Source organism: Mus pahari, chromosome 4 (assembly GCF_900095145.1).
Source record: "Mus pahari chromosome 4, PAHARI_EIJ_v1.1, whole genome shotgun sequence".
Taxonomy (NCBI): Eukaryota; Metazoa; Chordata; class Mammalia; order Rodentia; family Muridae; genus Mus; species Mus pahari.
In genome coordinates, this window is record NC_034593.1 from 102,891,817 (window position 1) to 102,917,103 (window position 25,287).

The 25,287-nt window shown below is 37.6% G+C and overlaps 1 protein-coding gene across 3 annotated transcripts in view; it reads left to right on the plus strand.

Annotated features, from left to right (window-relative positions):
* Col11a1 (collagen type XI alpha 1 chain) overlaps positions 1-25,287 on the plus strand; it is a 189,588-nt gene that overhangs the window by 27,885 nt on the left and 136,416 nt on the right. For all 3 annotated transcript variants that reach the window (XM_021195733.1, XM_021195732.2, XM_021195734.2), the window contains exons 3-4: positions 844-1,057; positions 5,744-5,906. In XM_021195733.1, the coding sequence (XP_021051392.1) occupies positions 844-1,057; positions 5,744-5,906 (377 nt within the window). The remainder of the gene's footprint in view (positions 1-843; positions 1,058-5,743; positions 5,907-25,287) is intronic.

Here is a 25,287-nt window from a genome sequence, read left to right on the forward strand (position 1 = left end):
AAAAAAAAAAAAAAAAAAAGAAAAGAAAAAGAAAGTAACACCTTTGTATTACCTTATTATTAGTGCTTTTTCACAATGAGCATATACAGGAACAATGTAGACCAAGATGACACATCCATAGGAGTGGTTAAATAAGATGGCTTCAGGGGCTGGAGAGATTCCTCTGCAGTTAAGAGCCCTACCATTCTTGCAGAGGACTAGAGTTTAAATCCCAATGCCCATGTCAGGTGGGTCATAATGCATGAAACTATAGTTCCAGATAATGTGATTTTGCTGGTCTCCACGAACACCTGCAATCATGGGTCCACAACAGACACACATACTTTAAAGAATGAAATAGGGTCCACAGACTGACTTAGTTGTTGAAAGTTCATACTGTTCTTCCTGAGGACCCAAATTCCGTACCCAGCATCTTCACTGGGCAATTCACAGACATGTGTAATTCCATCTACGAGATTATATGACACCTCTACCCTCCTTAGGTACCACACTCACATGCCTCAATTTCCTGTCTGTTCACATATACATAGTTAAAAAATCTAAAATTATAATTTAAAACATTTAAAAAAGTGCTCTGCTGTTTTGGAAATTGCACTGTTATCATGATATTCCTTTCTGACTGTGTGCTCAGTTTCTCATAACCATTATGCTTTAAACAGGTAGCTTTCAGGCTTAACTTGGATTAATATACAGAACAAGCTTGAGTTCCCTCTATAACCACACAACTCGTTTAACTCTTTCCTGTTTGAATTTAGTTACCAGGGCACCATCAATGGTTCAGATAAAGTGACCTAGGAACAGTTTGGGAATCCGTAATTTCTAACTTATTTTTTGTCTTTTCAGGAGGAGTTTTTCCGCAAGATTTTTCCATACTATTTACAATAAAACCCAAAAAAGGAACTCAAGCTTTCCTCTTGTCTCTCTATAATGAACATGGCATTCAACAGCTCGGTGTTGAGGTTGGGAGGTCACCCGTTTTTCTATTTGAAGACCACACTGGAAAACCCACACCGGAAAACTATCCTCTCTTCTCAGCAGTTAACATCGCTGATGGCAAGTAAGTCACACAGTGATCCAATGTGGAAACCTCGCTGGAAACTATTATGATTAACCATTCAACAGTCTTTGTGAAGTGTCTTTTCTAGTGACTACTGATGGAAGGATGACACCAAGAGAAACACCCCAACACCCTCAACATTTATATAGTCTGCTTCACAGTCTAGGAAATTAAAGGCAAAACAAAGTGTAAGAAATAAACAAACCTGTATAGATAAGACAGAAAGGCAGAGCAGTAATGAGAACAGGAAATTAAATGGTGGTGAATGTTCAAGAAATGAGAAGAGAGAGGTCCACTTTCAGAGCAGAGTCTGAGGTCAGGGCTTCTCATGGTCCAGTGAGTTAAAGGCACTTGGGCCAAGCAGGTCAACCTGGGTTCAATCCCTTGGCCTGACATGGTAGAAGGAGAGAAACAACTTCCACATGTTGTTCTCTTACCTCACCATGTACCCAACATGTGTGTATTCCTCAATCAGTAAATGAATAAGTGCTTCAAAATTTGAAAATCAGCCAACTAAACAACAACGAGGAATGAGCATGGGGGATAGAAGATGCCCTGTGCTGTGACTTGCATGCATACTGCTTTAGCTGGAAAGGAAACAAAGGCTAATGATCCTGATCCAGACATCTTGAAAAGCAAGGCACGAGTAGAGGATGGGGAGGAGACAAACTGTCAGGAGACCTGGAGGCAGATCACATTGTAGTGTTTGGAACAACCTGGGGTTCAATTCTGGGTAGAGGCATGACCTCACTTAACCATTATAAGCAAAGAAATGGCCTGACAGGAAATACATATTTTATTTTTATTTAATGTGTATATGTGTGTGCTGGGTTTTCTGTATGTGTACCATTTGAATATATATGGAGATCAGAAGAGGGCACCAGGGATCTTGGAACTGGAATAATGGGAAGTTGTGAGATGCTCAGTGAGGATTCTAGGATCAAATCTTGGGTTCTTCACAAGAGCAGCAAGTTCTCTTAATCACCAAGTCAAGTCTTTTCTCCAGACGCTGGACTTAAATATTCGTGATAGTAGTACTAATATTACATATTATAGGAAACCTGATATACTGGACATGTGCTGTGTACTGATCTGAGCACTTAATACAATGCTAACTCAGTTAATAATGCTTATAGATTATGGGAGCTGAAGCACGAAAAGTTCAAATGACTTAAATGTGACAGGGATGGCATCTTAAATGAAGCGCATACCATACTCTTGTCAGTCATGGAGATTATGAACCATAGATTGTGTTTCAATCATTTCCTTTTACTTAGAGAGTCATTAACCCGAAGCAAATGTGTGTTAAATTTGCACAATGTTTTAATATTGAATGTAGAACGCGAAAATCAGCTTTACTAGATATCCTATGAACATAGTAATCTAAAACAAGAAAATACAGAATGTAGTTCTCATTGCTTGTTTATGAACACAGGATATTTTTATTACTGGAAGTTTTTTAAAACTTTCAGGAAGAGGTTTGTGTGTGTGTGTGTGTGTGTGTGTGTGTGTGTGTGTGTGTGAATGTGGAGAGAGAGAGAGAGAGAGAGAGAGAGAGAAATGATGGCTCTTTGTGCATGTTGATGTGGGTGGGATGGTGCATGTATGAGTATGTACTTGAAGGCATGTGCATGTAGAGGTCATAAGGTAACTAGGGCAACCTTGGGTATTGGTCCTCAGTAGCCATCCACCTTATTTATTTATTTATTTATTTATTTATTTATTTATTTACATTCCAAACACGACTCCCTTCTCTTGGTTCTCCTCTCACAAAGTCTCTCCCTTATGACCTCTCGCCTTCGGGGACCCCCTGAGTATCTGCCCACTCTGGCACAGGATTCTCTGCTCCACTTGTGGGCAAACCCACAGGGAGACTTGGCTGTACCTCTGCTACATATGTGTGAGGGTTCGAGGGGGCATTCTGTCCATCTGATGAATGCTCTTTAGTTGGAGGCTCATCTCTGAGAGCTTTCAGAGGTCAAGGTTAGTTGCCTTCCTGTGGTCTTCCTGTGGGATTCCTATCACCTTCAGGGCCTTTAATTTTTCTCCTAACTCTTCCATAAGGGTCCATGACCTCTGTCCAATGTTTGGCTGTGGGTATCTGTATATGTTTAAGTCAGCTGCTGGGTGGAACCTCTGACAGGACAGTTATGCTAGGCTTCTGTCTGCAAGCATCACGGAGTATCATTAATTCTGTCAGTGATTAGTTCTTATCCATGCGGTGGGTCTCAAGTTGGGCTGGTTATTGTTGAGCCATCCCCTCAGTCTCTGCTCTATCTTTGTCCCTGCATTTCTTGTAGACAGGACAAATTTGGGGTGGAAATTTTTGTGGTTGAGTTGTTGTCCTTATCCCTCCACTGGGGCTCCTGCCTGGCTACAGGAGATAGCCTCTTCAGGTTCCATACTCCCATTGTTAGGCATCTCAGCTAAAGCTACCTGCATTGATTCCTAAGAGCCTCTTCATACCAGGTCTCTGGGATTTCCTAGAGATTCCCTCCAGCTCCCAAGAGCAGCAGGTTTCCATTCATTTTCGTGGCCCTCTGGACCTCTTTCCTGTCTCTCTTCACACCTGATCCTGCCCTTGCCCGATTACCCTCTGCCTACCCCCCATCTTCTACCCTGGTCCTTCTCTCCCTCTGCCTCCCATGACTAGTGTGTTCCCCCTTTTAAGTGAGATTCAAGGATTCCTGCTTGGGCCTTCCTTCTTTTTTAACCTCTTTGAGTCTGTGGGGTGTATCATGAGTATTCTGTACTTTATGGCTAATATCCACTTATAAGTAAGTAAATACCATGTATGTTCTTTTGGGTGGTCTAGGTTACCTCACTCTGAATGTTATTTTCTAGTTCCATCCATTTGCCTGCATTTTTTTTTTTGAATCAGGGTTTCAGAGTGAAATGGAGTTTTATCATGAGACTAGGCTGAACTGGCTAGCCATAAAATACTAGACCTACACCTTTCTCTGCCATCTTAGCGCTGGAATTAGAGGTGCATGCTTCCACGTCCACTTGTTTACAAGGAGTTAGAGCTTGCACTCACATCTTGATTGTGTAGAAGGCACCTTATTGACGAAGCTATCTTCCCAGACACTTCATTCATGTTTTTATGGTTGCTATGGTCACAAATGCACAAAAGCACAGACCAATTAGTAGTATAGGCTAGAGAGATGATGGCTTCTTCAAAGCCCAGAATCACCAGCTTTTGTTTGATCATAAAAAATTATGATGTTTTATTGATGGTATAGTACCATGAGAGAAAAGGAGCAATAAAGCATTCAAACCCCAGTTCATCTAGTACTGTTGATTATTATTATTATTATTATTATTATTATTTTGCGTGCTATACCTAATTCTATGATTTTTGTCATCTTATTATTAGGAAAACTTAAAATAATTTAAAAAACCAATCAAGTTTAGTGTTCAGATGAGATTTTAGCAATTAAAATTATTTTTATTTTCTGCTAATGAGAAGAACATCCCTCAAGACAACAAATGGTTTAAGTTAGCACACAGTCTTCTTGGCATAAAGTATGTGTAAATTTTACTCCGAGTGTATGAAGTTGCTCCAAGGCTCCTTATATAAGCCTTTGCTAGTTGAATGTGCTAGTGGAAATACCAAAGATAAAGTATGTATGGAAATGTACTTGGTCGTCACCACTAACCATGCCAAGTATCATTAAACAGACATTTGGGAATGCTCATGCAAGTTTCTCAGTATTTTATTTTATGGATCCACTCCTAGACACTTCTGGAATATTAATCTAGCACTTTGATTTGGAAGAAAATATAAACCACAGTGGCTTAAAAAATCCAAGTGGATTTCACTTAGTGGTTTCTGTTAGCACCAGACATTGTTAATAAAACCCTTTCTAGGATGCAGAGAAAGCATGCATGCTTCCAAGGGCTGGCCACACTCCCCCTTCTAAGCCTGTCATCACCACCCTGAATTAGCTAGGGCAGTAGCTGCAGAGTGAACTGGGCCTCCCACTCCACACATGTGCTGACTCCGCTTTCTTTCAGTCTTTCCTCCTCTTGCCAGCCCTGGAAGAGAAGGAAAGATATTGTGTCTCAGTTTTGGATCCTGCCCATGGTGGTGATCTATAACTGTCTTGAAATTAAAGTGGAAAAAGAACATGAAAACACTTGAAATAAATGGAGCTCAGGACAGAGTAGCACATTGTGTTTTACAATTAGAACATTCAGCTGCTCCAGATGGAGCAGCCATTCAGTCAGGAGACAGACCCTTTTATAGCCACTCTCAGGGGATCACCGGAGCAGAAGTTTTTTCTCGTGGAATTCCACTTTGGAAGAAAGCATTTACGCACACAGAAACTATTGCTTACCCATATCCATCGCAATCTCTGTCAAATGTGCTCATCAGAAAACAGTGAGATTAAGCTTTTGTTTCTGCAGCACAAAGTGAAGCAGGGGATGGGCAGTCCTTATCAGCACAGGTACCTAATCCTTCCTCCCATCTTCGGAAACTGTGTCCTTTTGAGTACCTGGTGCTGTCCTGGGTAAACAGTAAGTTGTCACTAGCTAAGCAACTGAGGCACAAGTGTGCCTCTGTTTTTGTACCATTTCAGTTCCCTGTTGACATTTAAAGCTCATATTCTAATGGGTCTGTCGATTTGGCAGCCAGAGCCTTTGAAGCTTACAAAAGAATTGCTTCGGTTTTTTTTTTTACAGGTGGCACCGGGTCGCAATCAGTGTAGAGAAGAAAACTGTGACAATGATTGTTGATTGTAAAAAGAAAATCACAAAACCCCTCGATAGAAGTGAGAGATCAATAGTCGATACCAACGGAATCATGGTATTTGGAACAAGAATTTTAGAAACAGATGTTTTCCAGGTAAGAGTAAATCAAGTTTATTTAAGCTGACTATTGTTAGATCAACTGGGTTAAGAATTCTAGCAATCACTATGCTGTAAAACAAAGTTCAAACTCTAAAGGGTGACCTACTTTCATCCTCTCTGTGTGGAGGGGTGATGTTTTCTAATGTTGGACCAAAGGATGATTAGCCAATGGTGACTGCAGGGCCTGGGAAGCTTGACTTGAGCACAAACATCCAGTTCTCCCAGCAAGGACGATCAATTTCTGTCTTAAACTTTACACTTAGTACTCTAGCTTGGAGAAAATACCTCGACTTCCTGTTCTAGAAGATTATTTCAGAGAAATATCCCAGTCATATACTCTGTCTAACTTTTTTTGTTCAAGTGTTTTCTAATAAAGATTATATTGAGTTATGTATCTAATATAAAGGTGAACTTTTGGTTTTAAAATCCCCCTTTACAAAATAAAGTGAAAGTCATAGTAGAAGCTTTTCCTTGTAATTTGCTGATTATCACTAAAACTCTTGATCTGTTGATCATTGTATTTAGTAACTTATATCTTGGTTCTCTGTCTTTTTATAGTATAAACAGAACTGATTCCTGACTCTATTAAGGGAGGTACAGAATTGTTATTGACACAAATTCTAACATAATTTTTGGGATATAACAGAATAGAGCCATATAATGTGAAGATATGTATTTTGTTTATGTGTGATACACATGCCCATGTGTTAAAGTGCACATATATTTACAAATAAAGAATATATATATATATATATATATATATATATATATATATGCTGAACTACTGCATATGTGTTTATATGAATCATCTGTGGCAAAGTACTAAATACAATGAAATCTTATAACATTTTCAGATTCTATATTTGGGATAATATTCATTTGTGACTTTTTCAATTACTGTAGTCTTAACCCTTTGACTATATAAATATTTTAATTTGTGCTATTATGATAATTTTTTTTGATGGGTGAATTGTGAGAATACATAATGACAATACACTATTTGTACATTGCCATATATTAATTATTCAAGAATAAATATTTACTTGTTAAATGTAGGAAAATCATAGAAAAGTTTTATAACCTCTAATTTTGATTAATCTTACTCCTTAAGTTCATGAACAGCTTCATAGACTAACTTACTTTTGTAACCCAAGCAAATCTGATTTTCTAGCTTTGTGAGCGAAATGTAAGGACATCAATAGAGTTCTGTCTTCTTTCTCTTCTTCCTTTTCTTTTTCTCCTCCCTGCTTCCAAAGACTGATCTTTAATAACATAACATTTAAAATCTGAAATAGCCATGAGTGTTAATCTGAAGACTATATTAAATATTATGAACAGAAGTTAGAAGAGTCTATTGTGAAATTTCTAGCTAATATGACATTAAGCTGTGAGAAATTCTTCTTTAAATCTGTTTTATATTTTGAGCATTCCTGGTGCTCCATGAAACTTTAACTATGGCATTTATTTACTGTTAGCTTTTACAATGTAAATTGCCTTAGAGCTTTTCCATCATAGGTTTGTGTCCTAACATTTCCTTTTTATCTAGTCAAAAAGAAAAGGCTCTTATTGTTACTTAGTAAAGTCATTGAGCAATTTAGGAATGTTAAAATGAATCAAATGAAATTTCAATTGATCTAATCCAAATAGCCACAGTCACCATCTGTGAGACTTATATGTACTTTTCATGCCAAATATTATAGTTGTCTGGCTATATAAGACTTCATACTGGACTCTTCTTGTGTGGAAATAGGTCCTAAAGAAAGTAAAAGCATCACATAGATACTCTCTTCAACACTGTGAGCTTAGTCTACCATATCTAAAGATGTGGTTACTGATGTGTTTTTTTTTTTTCTAAATGTTTACTCAAAATTCTTTTGCTTTCATCTTTTTTTTTTTTTTTTTTTTTGTGAACCATACATAGTAAAAGATGTATTAATTTAATGTTTGATAAATAATTACAATGATGCTGCAGCTGTGATAACATTAGATATTCATTAGCCTGAACATTGCCAGGTCACTTTGTCAGAAATATTGTGACTCATATTTAACTGGAATTTACTTAGTGTAAATAATGTCATGGTTACAGTGCGCCACGCTTTTGCAGCAATACTATATTGCTACAATAGACATCACATATGCCTATATTTGCATCAAAATGTGATTTTTAAAAAAGAATTCAAAGCACACAGAATTGAAAATGATTTGTTTCTCTTGGATGGTTTCCATAAACGCTCAGTGGGACATATGTATTTACAGTCTACATGGTGAGCCTTTGGCATAGTAGTAGAGTAATTCTGCAGGTGTATTCTGATTTTTTATCCCCAGGATCTGGCTTCCTATGAGGCTCTTCCTACATTTCAGTTCCCCATTTTTACTTAAGAAGTTTACAAGATAATCATCACATAATTGAAAAAAATCATGGAGCAGGTGCAGATGATGCCCCTGTATACATGTGTGAATTTGTGATTTGTAAATAATTATGGTTGTTAATCTACCAATGTGAATTATGATTTCATGTCTTTTGATAACATGAATAATATTTTTGTACATTTTTTTCTTTGGTGTAACTAGCAGTGTCCTATGTCTTAATGGAAATTTCTAGTGGGTCGTTTTGTTTGTCCTGAAAGAGAGTTCTTTTCTGGCCTACTGCTCATGTATCAAGCATTTGGAGACTTAAAACCTGTCTCTGGGTGTAAAAACAGCTGAACTTAGGCCATATTAGAAGGAGGCTGGTATATGTGAATGTAGACACACAGTACACAGTATCCATCCAACAGGAATCCATAGGCCTGGATTGTCTACTCTGACCATATGCTTCAAAGATGAGATGACTTCTCAGGAAAAATCCATCATTAAATCAGAGCTTAGAGTCATGGTTTCTTAAGTTTTTAAAGCACTATCCATTTAATCTTGAGTATTTTAAACTTTGTCAATCAAAGACTCTTTTACTTCTCGTAAGAACTGTTTTTTTGGGGGGTGGCTGTCTCATGAGCTATGAGTCAACTGTGATAGCATTTTGCAAAACCATTCAGAAAAATTCTCAGAAAACATTAGGAATGATTTACATTGTTGTTGGTACTACTACTACTATTTATTATTACAATTATTATATAATTACACTTGTGTGTGAGGGTAATCACAAAGCCAGAAGGGTTCAGCTATGAGATACCTTTGTGGCTGGTGCTAGCTTTCTGAGCTGACAGATGTAGGTGTTGGGTATGAGCTCAGTCCTCTGTAAGAGCAGTAAACACTCTTAACTGCGGAGCCACTTTTGTGTCTTCTCGCAAAACATTTCAGATTTTCTGTGGAGAAATCAACGGATGGCAAATTTAAAAGTTATAGTATTTTGGTAGTTTTGGAAGGCCCCTCAAATGTTAAATAATAAGAAATGATTAAATCACCTTAAAGCCCTTAAGGTTTAAACAAGTCAAGAACTTCATGCTTGCTTGGTGAGCATTTCTGAGGTACACCACCTTTAAGGAGCTGTGCAGGAGCAGAAATAATTTTCCTGTGGAGCAATGCTATAGAATGAAGGTAGTGTTTCTATTTATTCACCTCTTCTTCTTTAGATGAGTTTAGATATACATCACTAAGGCATTGTAGTACATTTTGAATTGAAGCAGTATCACTTGTTTGTTTCTGTTGGAACATCTCTGTCAGCATGCACAAAACACCTCCCTGGTATTGTATTAGCTTTATAGATTGAGCTGAGAAGACTAACATCTGAGGAATGTTGACTGGACATCCACTCCCTAAACATGAATGCCTTTTTCATTTAGGTAATTAGTTAGTTGTTGTTCATATTTTAAAATACCCCCTTTACTGTTGTTTTATTGATCGACTTTTTATGTAAATTTTGTATCTTGCAATGTGCATTAATCCTGTATGAGTTCCAAATTTTATTTTGTTTCCTGTTCTCTTTGATTAAGGCATGGATGATCATATCAGTTATGGATATAAGTAGAACTTACAAATCTCTGGGCATTCTATCTCTTTTCTTTATTGAATTATCAGATAAGATGGGCTGATTTCTTAAGAGACAGAACTAATTGGGTTAAGAAAATATAACCAACACAGAAAATTGATAACTTCCTAAGCATCTAAAAGTTCTCTGTGAAATGAGAACAAAGGGAGTACTTCTTACCTCATTATGTGAAATTACAGCACTACAGCACCCAAACTAGATGAAGAAATTAAAAGTAAATTTTAGACTGTTGTTCCTCATGAAATGTCACAAAGATCAACAATGTAGCTGTAGATCAAACTACATAATTTATGAAAATAACTATACACTATCACTAAGTATAACATTTCCCAAATTCCTTTGAACAATTAAAAGCCACTTAACATAATTACATCAATTTGCTAAAAGGAAACACTAAGGAGCAGAGTATAGTGGTGAACACATTTGAACCCAAGCTCTGGAAATGGAAAGCCAGAAAGATCTCTGCATCAGGACAAGCCTAGTCTACAAAAAGAGTCATGACTTACTTCTAATCATAGTTGGGAATCTGTGAGTGTGTCGCTGTGAAGTATGAATGAGATGAGCTACAGATTCTATAAACACTGTTTTGTTAATTTGAGGAATATTTCTTGTATTTATTGTGCTGAAATATTTCTTTAATGAAAAATATACTGTCAACTGTGTAGCCCTAGCTGGTGCTTCAGAGCCGTTTGTATTCTCATCTACTTTTCAGTTATTATTTTCACATTAATTCTACTATTATCTGAGAATTAACATTATGTAATTCATTTCATTGAAATTTTCAAAAGGAAATTTGGCTCACACCATGGCCTAGTTCAATGTGAATGTCTGCTTTAGGTTGGTGTATATTTTACTGTTGTTGGATGGAATACTACGGAAATGCCAATTATATCTAATCGATTAATAGTGATGATTAGTGGACTCATGTCTTCCCTAGTCTCTATTTGCTGCATATGACTGGTTTTGATGGAGGTTTGTGTATTAAGTACCCAAGAGCACTAGTGACTCATCCATTCAGTCTTGAGGTTACAGTGCTGTTGCCTTGTATATTTTACACTTATTAGTTAGGATCATGAATTAGGGACTTTTTTAGTCAGATCATTCCACAATGTATTTTTATTCAAAATTCTGTCGATGTCAGCAACCTGAGGCAGGAGAGAATGTCAGAACCAGAGGAACTGGTTGTTGCTATGTGTTATGTCTTCTGGGAATGTCAGAAGCTAAACTCATCATTTCTCACCAACATAACTACCTAAACACAATATTTCCCATAGTATTTTTTTTTTTTTTTTTTCCGAGACAGGGTTTCTCTTTGTAGCCCTGGCTGTCCTGGAACTCACTTTGTAGACCAGGCTGGTCTCAAACTCAGAAATCTGCCTGCCTCTGCTTCCCAAGTGCTGGAATTAAAGGCTTGCGCCACCACCGCCCAGCTCCATAGTTCTTAAATACTCTGTTTACCTGGTGGTTCCTATGGTGCGGTGACACCACCCCCCAACCTTGAGTTCACTGCATGCTACTATACAAATTCTTTTTCACTGCACCACACTCAAGGTTGTTCTTTTCATTAAGTTCTTTTGTATTTGTTTTTTAGTCTGGGTAGCTTCTATTATCATTGCTTCAACTGAGATTCGTTCCCCTGCTGTATCTATGCATTTAATATTCTAATAAAGTTACACTATATTTCTGTTATTTTCTTTGGTCTATAACATGTATTTTTGAGTAGCTATTTTATATTTGTGATTCATTATCCATCTGTGCTTCCACACTGTACTCTGTTTTTTTTGTTTGTTTGTTTGTTTTTGTTTTTTAAATTTAAGCATAGTAATCAAACATATAAAAAATTCCTGTTAATTCTGACTTTGCTATATCTGATTCTAATTTTGATGTTATTTCTTTTCTATAAATTATGTTTCTTACTGAACAGTGTGTCATGTAATTTTTCTCTTGAAAGGCAATCATGGTAGATTGATTAAAATGATCTGTGGGTAAGTGTTAAGAAGAGAAAGCAATCAGTAGTCATAGTACGGGTGAGCCTTCTGGGGGAATCTGTGCTTGTGGAATATCTGAGTTTTCAGTGGTTCTCAGTTCTGTTTTCTTAGGTGGATAGGAAGACTCAGGTGGGCTTGGAACTTCATATTTTTCTCCTTCTATGTACAAGGCTGAATTTTGATGGCCAGTTCTGAATATTTTAGCAGATATAAAGCTGATTCTTATACATTCTCTCTTCTAGACATCTGACAGTTACCTTCTGGTTGTTACTGTGAAGGTCTTATAGAACTCTCAAAGATAACTTACAAAGGAGTACCCTACTTTAGTAAGTTTCAATGGTGTATTTCACTCTTGGAGACTCAGGTACTTCATAGAACTTCGTTCCACAAAAGGTGTAGGAAGTATATAGAGGCAGTTTTATTTTCAGTTCATTCCTTTTAAGTACTCCTTAAATTGGTTCCAATGTGTGATACATGGTGCAGTTTTGGAGATAGATTAAAGTTTGTGTTATTCAAAAAAAAAAAAAAAAAAACAAAAACCTTAGGTGATTCTCTTGTTTATTTTTCCCATATCACATTCTGTTCACACTCTTTAACTTTTCCCCTTGTTCTATGCACAGACTCAGAATTTCTTCCATCATTTCAGCCACAGCACTTCCTCCTACATTTTAACTGATTCCAATTCTGGATTCTATTTAGGATAAAATCAGGAAAAAAACAAAACAAAACAAAACAACAAAACAGTAAAAGAAATCCTCATAGCAGGTAACCCAGAACCTGTGGATCTGAGTGTCTAAGTTTGACTCTCCTCCACAATGAGCCTACCTTTTCAGGGGTCAGGTTCTTTCTTTTTCACTTTTTCCAGAAGATGTTGCTAGCATCATCAGCCTATTTGGGTTGTACCGGGATTCTACTGCCATAAGCCGGATGGCAGTACTGATGGAGAAAATTTAGGGTGTAATTCCTTGTGATAAAAAGCAGACACTATGGAAACTGCACATTCAGTCTTGGTCTCATCTTCTCTACCTCCAGAATTGGGATAAATTCATGATCTCAGAATTCTATTTCTAAAACAATATTGCTCTGAGTTCTCTGTGAAATGTCTCTGGTTACAATACACAAATGTAAATTGTATTTTACAAAATCTTATTTGTGTTTCATCCGTGTTGAGAAAGTATTTCATAGCCTATGACTTTTAGGAGAGAGAAAGTGAATGAGTACAAATGATAACCATTGCAGATCTTTCACTTGGGAAATTAAAAATTAAGCTACAGATATCATTCTGTATCCCAGCAGTCCAATAACTGCTTAGGGAAAGGGGTTAGGATGAGGATAACCAAGTGCTGTAATTTGATAACTAAGTGCTGTAATTTGAAGAGATCAAAGCTGTTCCCCTTTAGTTTTGCAAACTAAAAAAATCATTGGAGAAACTTACGTAACAGAGGATCATTTGCAGTTATTTGAGAGACATATCTTTCCCAATTTAAGGTACAAAGTAGCTTTCATCACCAGAGATGTATAACTGAGGCTTCAGCGAACTGAAATAAATAAATCTTTGTTTTATGATAAGTTTTATAACCCTCACACATGTCTAATAAAATCTATAAAGTTTACCCTACTACAAAGACCTATATCTTTACCATTCCTTGTGAACTGTTGCTTCAATTTTTCTTGAGAAGTATAAAATGAATAAATAAATGATTCTATCTTTGCCTCACAACTAGTAGTTTTCCTGTTCTCCCAGGGATGGCCCCCTACTCTGTACTAAGGAGCAGCATTAGCTGAATTTAGTGGGTTATTCAAACAAGACAAAACAAAACAAACACGAAATTGAAATAGAACATTGAAAAGTTTGGGAGAGATTATGGAGGTGAGGCATGGAAGTACTGTGGGAGACATGTATGATCAAATTTCATAGACATGTGTGAAATTCTCAAAGATAAGGAAAATATAGGAAATATCATTTTAGCCATTCTCTTCTTTCATTATGCTATTTCATTGTCCTTACTTAAGCTACTTCATCAAAATTCACGGTTCTATTATTTTGTTTATCATATCACTTACCTAGTTTTAGAAGAGGAGCTTTTCAATTCACGAATTACAAATAAAAGCGAATTATGTCATTAAAAACCATAGGATCTTTTTGTGATGGTCTCCATGTATATGTAAATTTATATATTTTTTCTTATCAGTCAACATTTATTAATTCCAAGCTCCAGAGATATCTTAAAAGTTTTAACAAATAGTAGAGAAATGGTTCTCAACCCTTGGTTCGTGATTAACCTGGGGAAGAAAGGTTGTTGAATGACCCTTCCCCAGGGGTTGACTAAGACCCTGGTAAGATTCACAGCAGTAGCAAAATTACAGTTATGGAGCAGCAATGTCACGAAGCCCAGGTGTGACATTCCAAATGAGAACCAGAGTTTGGAATATGACTTTTTTATTACTTAGCTGCAAACTTAGAAGGAGTCTTATATGTAATACTGTATGAACATTAAGTGAATTACTATTTATAAAGAGGCATCCGTGTGACCTGTCAGAAAGGATTTGTAAAGAATTGACTTAATTTCAAAAGTTGTCGATTACTTTTGTATGTTATACAGATTTACAATTTTTTATTTTAGGGAAAAGTCCCAACACTCCTCCCCCCAAAAAAAATCCAAATGTTTTTCTTGACTGGGATTTATTTATTCTTTACTCTCTCAAAGCAACTTCGATTATGTACATAAGCAAAGCCAAGCTGCTTTGCAATAATGTATGGCTGTTTATTTATTCTTACCTGCAAATATTTGGTTAACTGTGCCTCTTAAATTATAGCTGTAGCTTTGCAATGTTGAAATTAATATCTAAAATCAGATTTATGATTCTGACTTGGTGTAATGCATTCTAAAGCTAAAATTCTTTTGTGAATGCAAGGAAATATATAATTGCAAGAGAAACGATAAGTTGTAGTTGACAACTATGAAGTGAAAATTCATTAAATTTGATATTTACAGTTAAAGTCAAAACAGCATTGTAACTGAGGGTCAATAGAGATTTGTGATAAAACCTTATCACCCAACACAGAGAAATCTTAGAATCCTGAGTATTCTGCTGGAAGGACTCAGTGGGTTCATAGACATTTACCTTTTTATCTTTTTTCTTTTTTTAAAAAAAATTTTCCAAATCTTTATTAGGTATTTTCTTTATTTACATTTCAAATGCTATCCCAAAAGTCCCCTATACCCTTCCCCCACCCTGCTCCCCTACCCACCCACTCCCACTTCTTGGCCCTCGTGTTCCCTGTACTGGGGCATATAAAGTTTGCAAGACCAGGGGGCCTCTCTTCCTAATGATGGCCAACTAGGCCATCTTCTGCTACATATGCAGCTACAGACACGAGCTCTGGGGGTGGGAGGGGTATTGGTTAGTTCATATTGTTGTTCCACTTATAGGGTTGCAGACCCCTTTAGTTCCTTGGGTACTTTTTCTAGCTCCTCCATTGGAGGCCCTGTGTTCCATCCAAAAGCTCTAACATTGAAAATTAATAAAACTTTTTTCTTTGTGGAGAAAAGAATTTGTGTAGAAACAGTTAAATGTATGTACACAATAGTGTCCTATAGCAGTTTTTATAAAGTAGTTTTACTCCTTTTGTGTCTATGTGTGGACATGCTTGTCTTGTGTTATGGGTGTGCGCATGTCCACGGTCCACGTGCACTTGCAAGTGCATGTGTGCAAAGGTGTGAGGTGGACATCAGGTGTGGCATTCAGTTTCTTCACGGTTTAGTTTTTAAGACAGACTCTCTCACAGAACTTACTGTCACTGCTCCATTAGACTGGCTGGCCATTCAGGTCCAGGGATCCTTCTGTCTCTACTTACTGGTACCAGGTTTACAAGGCATATGCCTCCACGCCAGGCTTGTTTGTTTGTTAAGTGGGTTCTGGGAATTGAATTCAGATCCTCATGCTTACGCTGCAGGCAAGTAATCCACAGAGCCATTGCTACTTAGCCACACAATCTTGTTAGCTACTAGTTTAGCTTGTCAGATTTTATTTAGAATTGGTATGGCTAATAGTTTTTGTTTTTTTTTGTTTTTATTTTTTATTAGATACTCTCTTTATTTACATTTCAAATGTTATCTCCTTCCTGGTTTCCCCTCTGAAAACCCCTATCCTCTTCCCCATCCCCCTGCTCACCAATCCACCCACTCCTGCTTCCTGGCCCTGACATTACCCTACACTGGGCATCAAGCCTTCACAGGACTAAGGGCCTCTTCTCCCATTGATGACCGACTAGGCCATCCTCTGCTACATAGGCAGCTAGAGCCATGAGTCCCACCATGTGTTTTCTTTGATTGGTGGTTTAGTCCCAGGGAGTTCTGGGGGTACTGGTTAGTTCATATTGTTGTTCCTCCTATGGGACTGCAAACCCCTTCAGCTCCTTGGGTACTTTCTCTAGCTCCTTCATTAAGGACCCTGTGTTCAGTTAAATGGATGGCTGTGAACATCCACTTCTGTATTTGTCAGGCACTGGCAGAGCCTCTCAGGGGACAGCTGCTAATTCTTTACTAAGTTAAGATTCGACACATTCTCCTGGGGTTTCTGTTTTAGGAGACCCTCAAGTGTGCTCTGAGCCACATGTCCATAACACTGGTTTTAACAGTTCTCGAAAGTTTTTCTCCCATCATGGCTGGAAGGCGCATCTGGTTTTGACTTTTAAATGTGTAATCACATTCCTGCATACTGTAGACTGAGTTCATATGACATGTGTGGTGAAGAACAACACACAAAAATGTACTACATGAGTTACAACCAGCCTTGTGGGAATGGCTGGGCGCTCCCTCCGGCTTTCCTTGAGATGTGCCTGAACTTCAGAAGAAGGCTGTGTGGTGTCCCATCACCACCTGCATATAGAGTCACTGCTGCCTCAATGCATTTTGATTACTAGATGGGGTATGTGTTTTATATTTTAGGGCTCTATCGACTTCATATTAAAATTTCCTATTTAGTATATATTTTAACTAAGAATGCTTGTAGGAGAAAAATGAAGCATTTGAGTAGAATTAGATTCTAGGACTCTGTACAGATACAGAAATCACCACCATGCACACAGTACTAATCACTCTAAGAGGAGCTCAATTATTTTCTGCCATTGGGTATATTAAAATACCTACTTCGTCAGATCTCTCCTTTTACATGTTTGTCCATGTATAATGTATAGCTTTCCCTTAAAAAAGACACTGCCCCTTCTCTTTTTTATCTTAATTGCTATAAATTATGATCCAGCATTTTGTTAACTTTTAAAAATTGTTGAAAAATTTTATAGCCTGTATATATGTTTTTATTAAATCCACCTCCCCCATTCCCCCTGTCTGATTATCTTGTCAATGGCTCCTCACTGCCATTCCCTCCTGACTTTATGTCCTCTGTTATAGCTGTCCAATAGAGCTGGACCCATGATAGTCTTTGGTCAACATGAGACAACTTAAGATACCTGGGAAGAGGTACCATCAATTGAGGGAGTAGCAACATTAGACTGGCCTGTGAGCCATTTTCTCAATTGCTGATTGATGGAGGAGGGCTAAGCCCAGTGGGGTTGATACCACCTGTGCACAGGTTGACTTAAGTGTACAAAAATGATAGCTGGAAGCAAGCCATTAGTTTTTTCCTCCAAGTTCCTGCTTGAATTCCTGCCCTGACTTCTGATGGGCTGTATTGTGGATGTGAAGTATAAGCTAAACAAAATTTCCTCCCCCTGTTGGTTTTAGCCTTTGTATATCACAACAACAGAAAGAAAAATAGGCCAGCACTTCACAGGACTCATTAAACATTTAGGGCTAATGGAAATGGGACTCATTACTTTAGGTATCTAAGTCTGCTACTCTGATAGTAAATATGAGGTATTTACAGACATAAATTTTTGAACTGCTAGCTGAATGGAAAGGGCCTTAACTCTCTTTTTATGATTTAAAGCTACATTTACAAAGTTTAAAAGAACTCTTTAAAGAACAAAAACCCATAGGATTATCCAGGATACAATTGTATTTCTTTTTTTAAATTATCTTATTAGATATTTTCTTCATTTACATTTCAAATGCTATCCTGAATGTCCCCTATACCTTCCCCACCATCCTGCTCCCCTACCCACCCACTCCTACTTCTTGGCCCTGGCCTTTCCCTGTATGGAGCATATAAAGTTGCAAGACCAAGGGGCCTCTCTTCCCAACGATGGCTGACTAGGCCATCTTCTGCTATATATGCAGCTAGAGACATGATCTCTGGGGGTACTGATTAGTTCATATTGTTGTTCCACTTATAGGGTTGCAGACCCCTTCAGTTCCTTGGGTAATTTCTCTAGCTCCTCCATTGGGGTCAATTGTAATTCATCTTTTCTATTCTACATTTTATGACAAACACATCATTAATGTGAAATTGTCTCTAACTCCAAGGAGTATATAAGGAAGACAGTTACTCACATTATTGTTGACTTGCTTTTAGCATGCAATCTTTTAAAGGCATAGTCTAGTTCACATTCTATAAATGGTTTTATATAGCTCTGATAGGAGTGAAAAGTATTCAGCAAATCCACTGAACTCTTGTCTATTAGTTTCCTCTCTTCAGGTCTCTATGATTGCTAATCACTGTTCTTGGCTAGTAACTCCTGAGGGAGAGATAGAATGATAACGTGGCTGATGTAACCTCTTTGCATATACTATCCCAGGGACTTTTCTTTTCACCCAGAGCCTAAGTTTTGTCCTCTCACATGTCTGCACGCCCCCTCTCATCCTCTGAAGTTCTCTCTGACTTTGTGGATAATTCCTTTTCTCCATACTCCTTTGCATGCACAGCCTGTCTATTTCTTTGAACACACTACTCACAGCATAGTTTCTAACTATGCATCCACCAGTCCTTGTGTGTCAAGGGTTCTGCCTTGGTTTGATTTTCTGCTCTCTGTTCATTCTTGGTGTTATTTAGTCAGTAATTTTTTTCCTCCTTGAACTTGCTGTCCAACAGCCCATGTTTCTGATTATCACCTTTATTCTCTATTGTTCTATTTTTCGCAATTGCTCCTGGTATTCCATCATTTACTTATTTCCTTTCTATCTCTAGAACGCAAACTTTGTGAGGGTGGACACTCTCTGTAGTATTAGAAAAAAGTAAAGAGTCATGCCAGCCATACAAACTATTCCATTAAGAAAATTTAAAAGCTAAATATACCCTCCAGAAATTACTAGTTTAAGAAACAGATGACCTATGGCTTCAAGGAAGCTAAGGGTAAGTCCTGTTAACCATTTTACTAAATGTTATACTTATGTTACTTATTCACTGTGTAGAGTGGTCTGATATTAACACTTATACTTCAATGCCATGACCATTTGTTTTAACCTTTGAAAGTATAGAAATTATAAGGTAAATATATAATTTTGTGGAAGACTTTTATAGAGTCTGGTAAATTTTCCTTTAATTAGAAGCACATTTAAATAATGTAGGACTCAGTTTATTTTCACGAAATTGGTTTCTTAAGTCGGCTTTACTACACTATCAGGGCTGTGTGGAATGCAGTAATGGCAGTGATTATGTGGTGTCTCTCATTCTTTCCTTTGAATTATGGTCTAGATCCAATTGCTGGTATATATTTCAATTACACCAAAACTCTAAACATTTTGGCAACTTTCCTTCACCCCACAAAATACTTGAGAAAGTATTGTTGTTAACTGTACACAATGTTTGGAAAAGCAACAACAGCAATAGCAATAGTAATAGCAATAACACCAACAAAACTCCAACAACACTGTGATGAGACTTGCTTTCTTGACAAATTCAGAACTCTCAGTAGGCCAGAAGCACATCGTTCAACTGATGCAACTCTGCTATGCAGTCCTTAGGCGTTTTAAACTCAAGTATGATTTATGTCCGCCCTCTTCCCCAGTATATAATCAGAAACTCTACCAAGGCCCACTCTGTTTATACCAATTTCTACTATCAAATGTGAATAGACATTTGGGGATGAGAGGAACATCTATTAGACAGAGTGTAACATTCTGTAACACTGATGAATTCTCTGTGGTGACTGCCAGAATGTTCAGCTCTGTCAAGCCTTTTCTTTCTTTTGTATTATATGTTTTTGTTTTGTTTTGTTTTTTAGTTTTTTGTCTGTATGTTGTTTTCCTGGTGTATTTTGCTTGTGGATAATCACTTTCAGATTCATGAAACTTATTCTCTTGGAACTTATTTTTGGAGCATTTACAAGTGGAATCCATAGTCACATCTCTTAAACTTTATACTGATATTTCAATTCCCTCCATAGTTTTGAAAAAAATAATGTCTTTACCATGTGCATTTTAAGTTAACAAATTTTACTGCTGCTTTTCACAGTTCCTTGGGAAATGTAAGAAAAGTAATGATACTTTCTAAATATTTATAGTTGTTTTTTATAATAGAAAAATGATTACAGATTAATACCAGAATCAGAGAGACTGAAGAGGTGGCTTTGTAGTTAAGAGAACTTACTGTTCTTGCAGAAGACCTGAGTTCAAATCTCAGCATCCACATAGCTTCTCAAATCTGACTATAATTCTAGTTCCAGGGCATCCAACATCCAATCTCATGGCCCCCAGAGATGCTTATGGTATACATATGCATATGCACACAAAGCATACATCCACATAAAAGAAAAAAAAACCTTAATAATCAAATGAGTTTATTCACATAAGTCTCAAAGTGTCTTCCAATACTGCTCAAAACTCAACACAAAAGTGTTTGAGACACAGGCAAATTCTCAGCTGTAAGTCACTGTTAAAGAAAAAGAAAGAAAGAAAGAAAGAAAGAAAGAAAGAAAGAAAGAAAGAAAGAAAGAAAGAAAGAAAGAAAGAAATAATCAAGTTACATGGGACCTAAATGGGCTAAATATCCCTATTCCAGAAGTGAGTAAGTGGCCTAAACAAGTCTGAATATTAACAGGATAAGCGCTTTGCCCTTATATTACACCTGTTGCACACTGGTGATGCTGTGGCATGAGGTGTGTCCCCAGGGATTTATAGAACCCTGTCTATATTGCTGTGCTCAGTCCAATCCACATGATCTTCTTGGATGTTTTCTATTGGTGTTTGCATCTGTCCCTTGCAGCCATTTCAAACTGCTGGAATCTCTGCTGTTCACTTAGCTTCATGTCCATTCACAAAGCTCTCCTGTGGACAACCCATCAAGAATTCCCAGTGTGGATTCCATCCTTGCACAATTCTATTGTATTCCTAAGAGTAAACAGTAAAGAAAAAACTCAGTAGACCTTTGCATCAACCCAACTCTTGCATTTTAACCTAAAAAAACCAGATTACATGGTGTATACTGGGGCTGAGGCTTGCCGCCAATAGCACCCAGCCCAGCAATAACAGTCATGGTATACTTAACTTCCCAATGAATAGTGGAAGATCTCTGAAATAAATTGGTTCTTCTAGGCTCTTCTTGTCCTATGATGGGAATAGGGGCCTTGGAGATTTTTGAGATTCTTTCCATTGCTGATGGTTAACATCCCTAGTACTTTCTTTGGCAACAGACTCTTACCACACCCTGCTTGCCTCACCATGTGCTATTCCAGTAAGATTTCTCTGTTCTCCTGCTCTGTCTAGCCTGTAATGTTTCTCAATATTTTGCCCTGATTTCTGTTTGTCACTCTACAGGTGACTTAAATCAGTCCATTATCCCTGTGCTATTATCAGGATGCTTTGCAGTGTCCAATAAAGTCTATTATTTCTCAATTTAAACTTAGAGCACACTTACAAGGCCTCTAAATTCCTTGGCAAAGAGTATTAAGGGTGACCTTCATTCCAATGCCCAGGAGAATTCTAATTTTCATATGAAATCTAACAAGCTAGACCTTCCCTGTATGCATCTATGGTGTTTATATGTCACATTTTCAATTCGTCCATGGAGGAGAAAAGATGACTCTTTAATTTGGTTATTGTCAGTACTGACAAGGAACATAAGTGTGCAGGTACATGTACTGCTTGCTGACCTAAGCACATCTCCATATACATTCCAAGTGGTAGGCAGAGCAAGGTAAAAATAATCCTCCTTTTAGATTTTGAGAGAACTCTCCAATTGGAAAAGCAACAACACTTCCACCCATTGGGTAAGGATTCATCCCCTACCACACATCTGTCCTCTTGGTGATTCTTACCAGGGTGAATTTCACTGCAGTTCTGGGTTTATGTTTATCTGACAGCTAAAAATGTTGAGGATTTTTTCATGCCTTTATTGGTCATTTATATTCTTGAGAACCAGCTGTCCAATTCACTTGACCTTTTATTGGTTGGGTTATCTATTGAGGGAGGATATATGTTTTTCATATGTATTGTATATTTATCTCCTGTTTGGTGAACAGTGACATAGAGTCCCTCCCACTCTGTAGGGTGACTCTTTCCTCTGTTTTCTTTGCTGGGCCAAAGTATTTAGCTTGATGAAATCTTGTTATATTTGGCATTCTGTGAGGCCTATTTTGGAAGTTGATATTTTGAAAATGTTCCTTGAGTAGTTTCAGAGTCATATAAGGTTCATTGATTAATTTATAATTGATTATTTTACAAAATAAGGCACAGCCTTCTACTTTTAATCTACATCTGGCTAGCCAGGTTTCAGAGCACCATTGTTGAAGAGGCAGTTCTTTGCTCAAACTCTTCAATGTCCAGATTATCTAAACCCTCCTTGACACATTTAGACAAAATCATTGGGATGATTTTATTATTTGTTAGCAACATTTATATTAAATGACTTGCATTATTTAAATAAAATTACTGAGGTATCTACCTTAGGAAAAGTTTAAGTAACTCACTCCTTGGAAAGTTCAATTTCTCCAATCAGTAGACATCACGGTTTGGCCTTTGATAAAAAGAACAGATGAGTGTACATCATGCTAAAGCTATAAATTGAAGGTGTGAATAGTCACAATCGAACAAATCAAGAGAAATACCCAGAGTCCCAAATCCACTTTGAGATTCCACCTACCCTATGGCCAAAGTATCAAACACTTCTCCACCTTCTAAAAGTCTACCACTCTCCAATATCCCCCACTCCCTGTAGGGGCAAAATTTTACCATAAGGTCTTTGGAGGACATTAAACATCCAAACTATAAAATGAGTTCAGCGAGAACTGGATACTTTCAAACATGACTTTAATGGTAAAGAAGAGAGACTCCTGTGTTAATCCAAATGGTATGGTGGAGGGGAGCATTTCTACTTTTCCAGCCCTTGGTGGTATTTTCCATTTTATGTGCCTGTAAGTGTCTGGTGAAAGACAGTTTAAGGAAAATACTTTTGGCCATAAGATAAGAGAAAGAAGTACTAGCAATATGGTTTGGAGAAACAGCAGATAATAACTCTCTTCTTCCTCCTCCCCTCTTCCTCCTCCTCCTCTTCCTTTTCCTCTTCCTCCTCCTTATCTTTGTGACAATGACCTATGACATTACTAAAGCCTTGTAAGGTCACAAGCTTGAGACTGTAATTCATTAATCTTTTAGGTCAAGTATTATGGTACAAAACTCAAGAGGCAACAGAAAATAATCAACTCAGGAGAAAGCATCTTGCTGGCCACTGGATTTCTTCTACTGTTCTATATGGAAACAAATCTCTTCTTAGAGAAATATTCATAATTGCTACTAATGGCCTGTGGATTTCATTATGTATCACCATACTTTTAGAACTGAAGATAGTTCTGAGTAGCCCCGTTCTTTTTTCTGCCTACAGGATAATGGCTGCATCGCCATTATTGCCTCTCACTCACTGTCTTAGTCAGAGTTTCTATTCCTGCACAACATCATGACCAAGAAGCAAGTTGGGGAGGGAAGGGTTTATTTGGTTTACATTTCCATACTGCTGTTGATCACCAAAGGATGCAGAACTGGAACTCAAGCAGGTCAGAAAGCAGGAGCTGATGCAGATGCCATGGGGGGAATGTTCTTTACTGACTTGCTTCCCCTGGCTTGCTCAGCCCGCTCTCTTATAGAACCCAAGACTACCAGCCCAGAGATGGCACCACCCACAAGGGGCCCTCCCCCTTGGTCACTAATTGAGAAAATGCCCTGCAGCTAGATCTCATGGAGGCATTTCCCCAACTGAAGCTCCTTTCTCTGTGATAACTCCAGCTGTGTTAAGTTGACACAAAATTAACCAGTACAATCACTTTTTCTTTAGAATATATTTCTACTATCTATTGATCTAGTATCTAAAAAAAAAAAAGGAAAAGGAAGAAAAGCTCTTTTTTTTTTGGTTGTGGATTTCGTAAGTTCCTTTTTCATTAAATAATTAACTATACATCCCAATTGCAGCTTCCTCTCTCTCCTCTCCTATGATTCCTCACTTCCTCACCTCTTCCTCCCTTCCCTTCAACTTCCCTCCCTTTTTCCTCAAAGAAGGGCAGGCCTCCCAAAGATAGCCACCCTGACTGGCATATCAAGTTACAGTAGGACTAGTTGCATCTTTTTTTGAGGTTAGAGAAAGCACTCCAGGTAGGACAAAGGGATCCAAAGGCAAGCAACAGAGTCACAGGCAGCCATGCAGCCACTGCTCCTGTAGAGAGTCACGTGAAGAAGATGTTGCACAGCTCTTACAAATGTGTAGGAGGCCTAGGTTCATCCTACACATGCTATGTAGTCAGTCTCTATAAGCCCCCATGTCCCAAGATTAGTTGATAGGCTTTCATGTATTGTTCTTAACCTGTCTTGCTCCTTGAATCCTTCCTTCTCCCCGTCCAAGAGATTCCCCAACTAGCTAACTCTTATTTGCTAGTTACATTGTATGAAATTTTTATGGAGTGTTCATTTACAGTGAGATACCTTGCTATAAGCTGCATGCCAATACAGTCAAGGGTGTGCTATGGGAAATATAGATGCTAGATAACTTTGTGGAACCAAAGTGCAGCAGAGTGATTCCTTACATTTTTAAAGTATATATACTATTTAACTCCGGAAATTTCTAAAGATCCCTGAGATGCACAGTCAATGGTTGTATTGCTTCTTCTGTTTAAGATTTTAACAAAAGGAGATGGAAATTTTAAAATGAAAGATACTTCCAAGTTTTAATATGAGAACTTAAATCTAAGACACAGAGCAAACAGAGAGCCTTATGGAAAGGGCAGACGCTTATTGCTTGACATTTAGGAGGTTATCATGTCAGTTGTAATGGAACATGTTTGGTATCCCAAATGAAGCAAAAGTTCCATCTACAGGTCATATCATTCAAATAGCCATGTACTGTTACAACAGCTTAGCTGAGCCTGCATTTTCATGGTTTATTCTGTGAGGATCAATGTCCTATGTCACAGTCAGTGGGTAGTCAGACTCGAAGTTGAAGTCAACCAAACACTGGCTGTGCCCACACAAACAGGCCAGTTGGAACCAAAACTAGACTCTTAACATGTACATACATTAGAG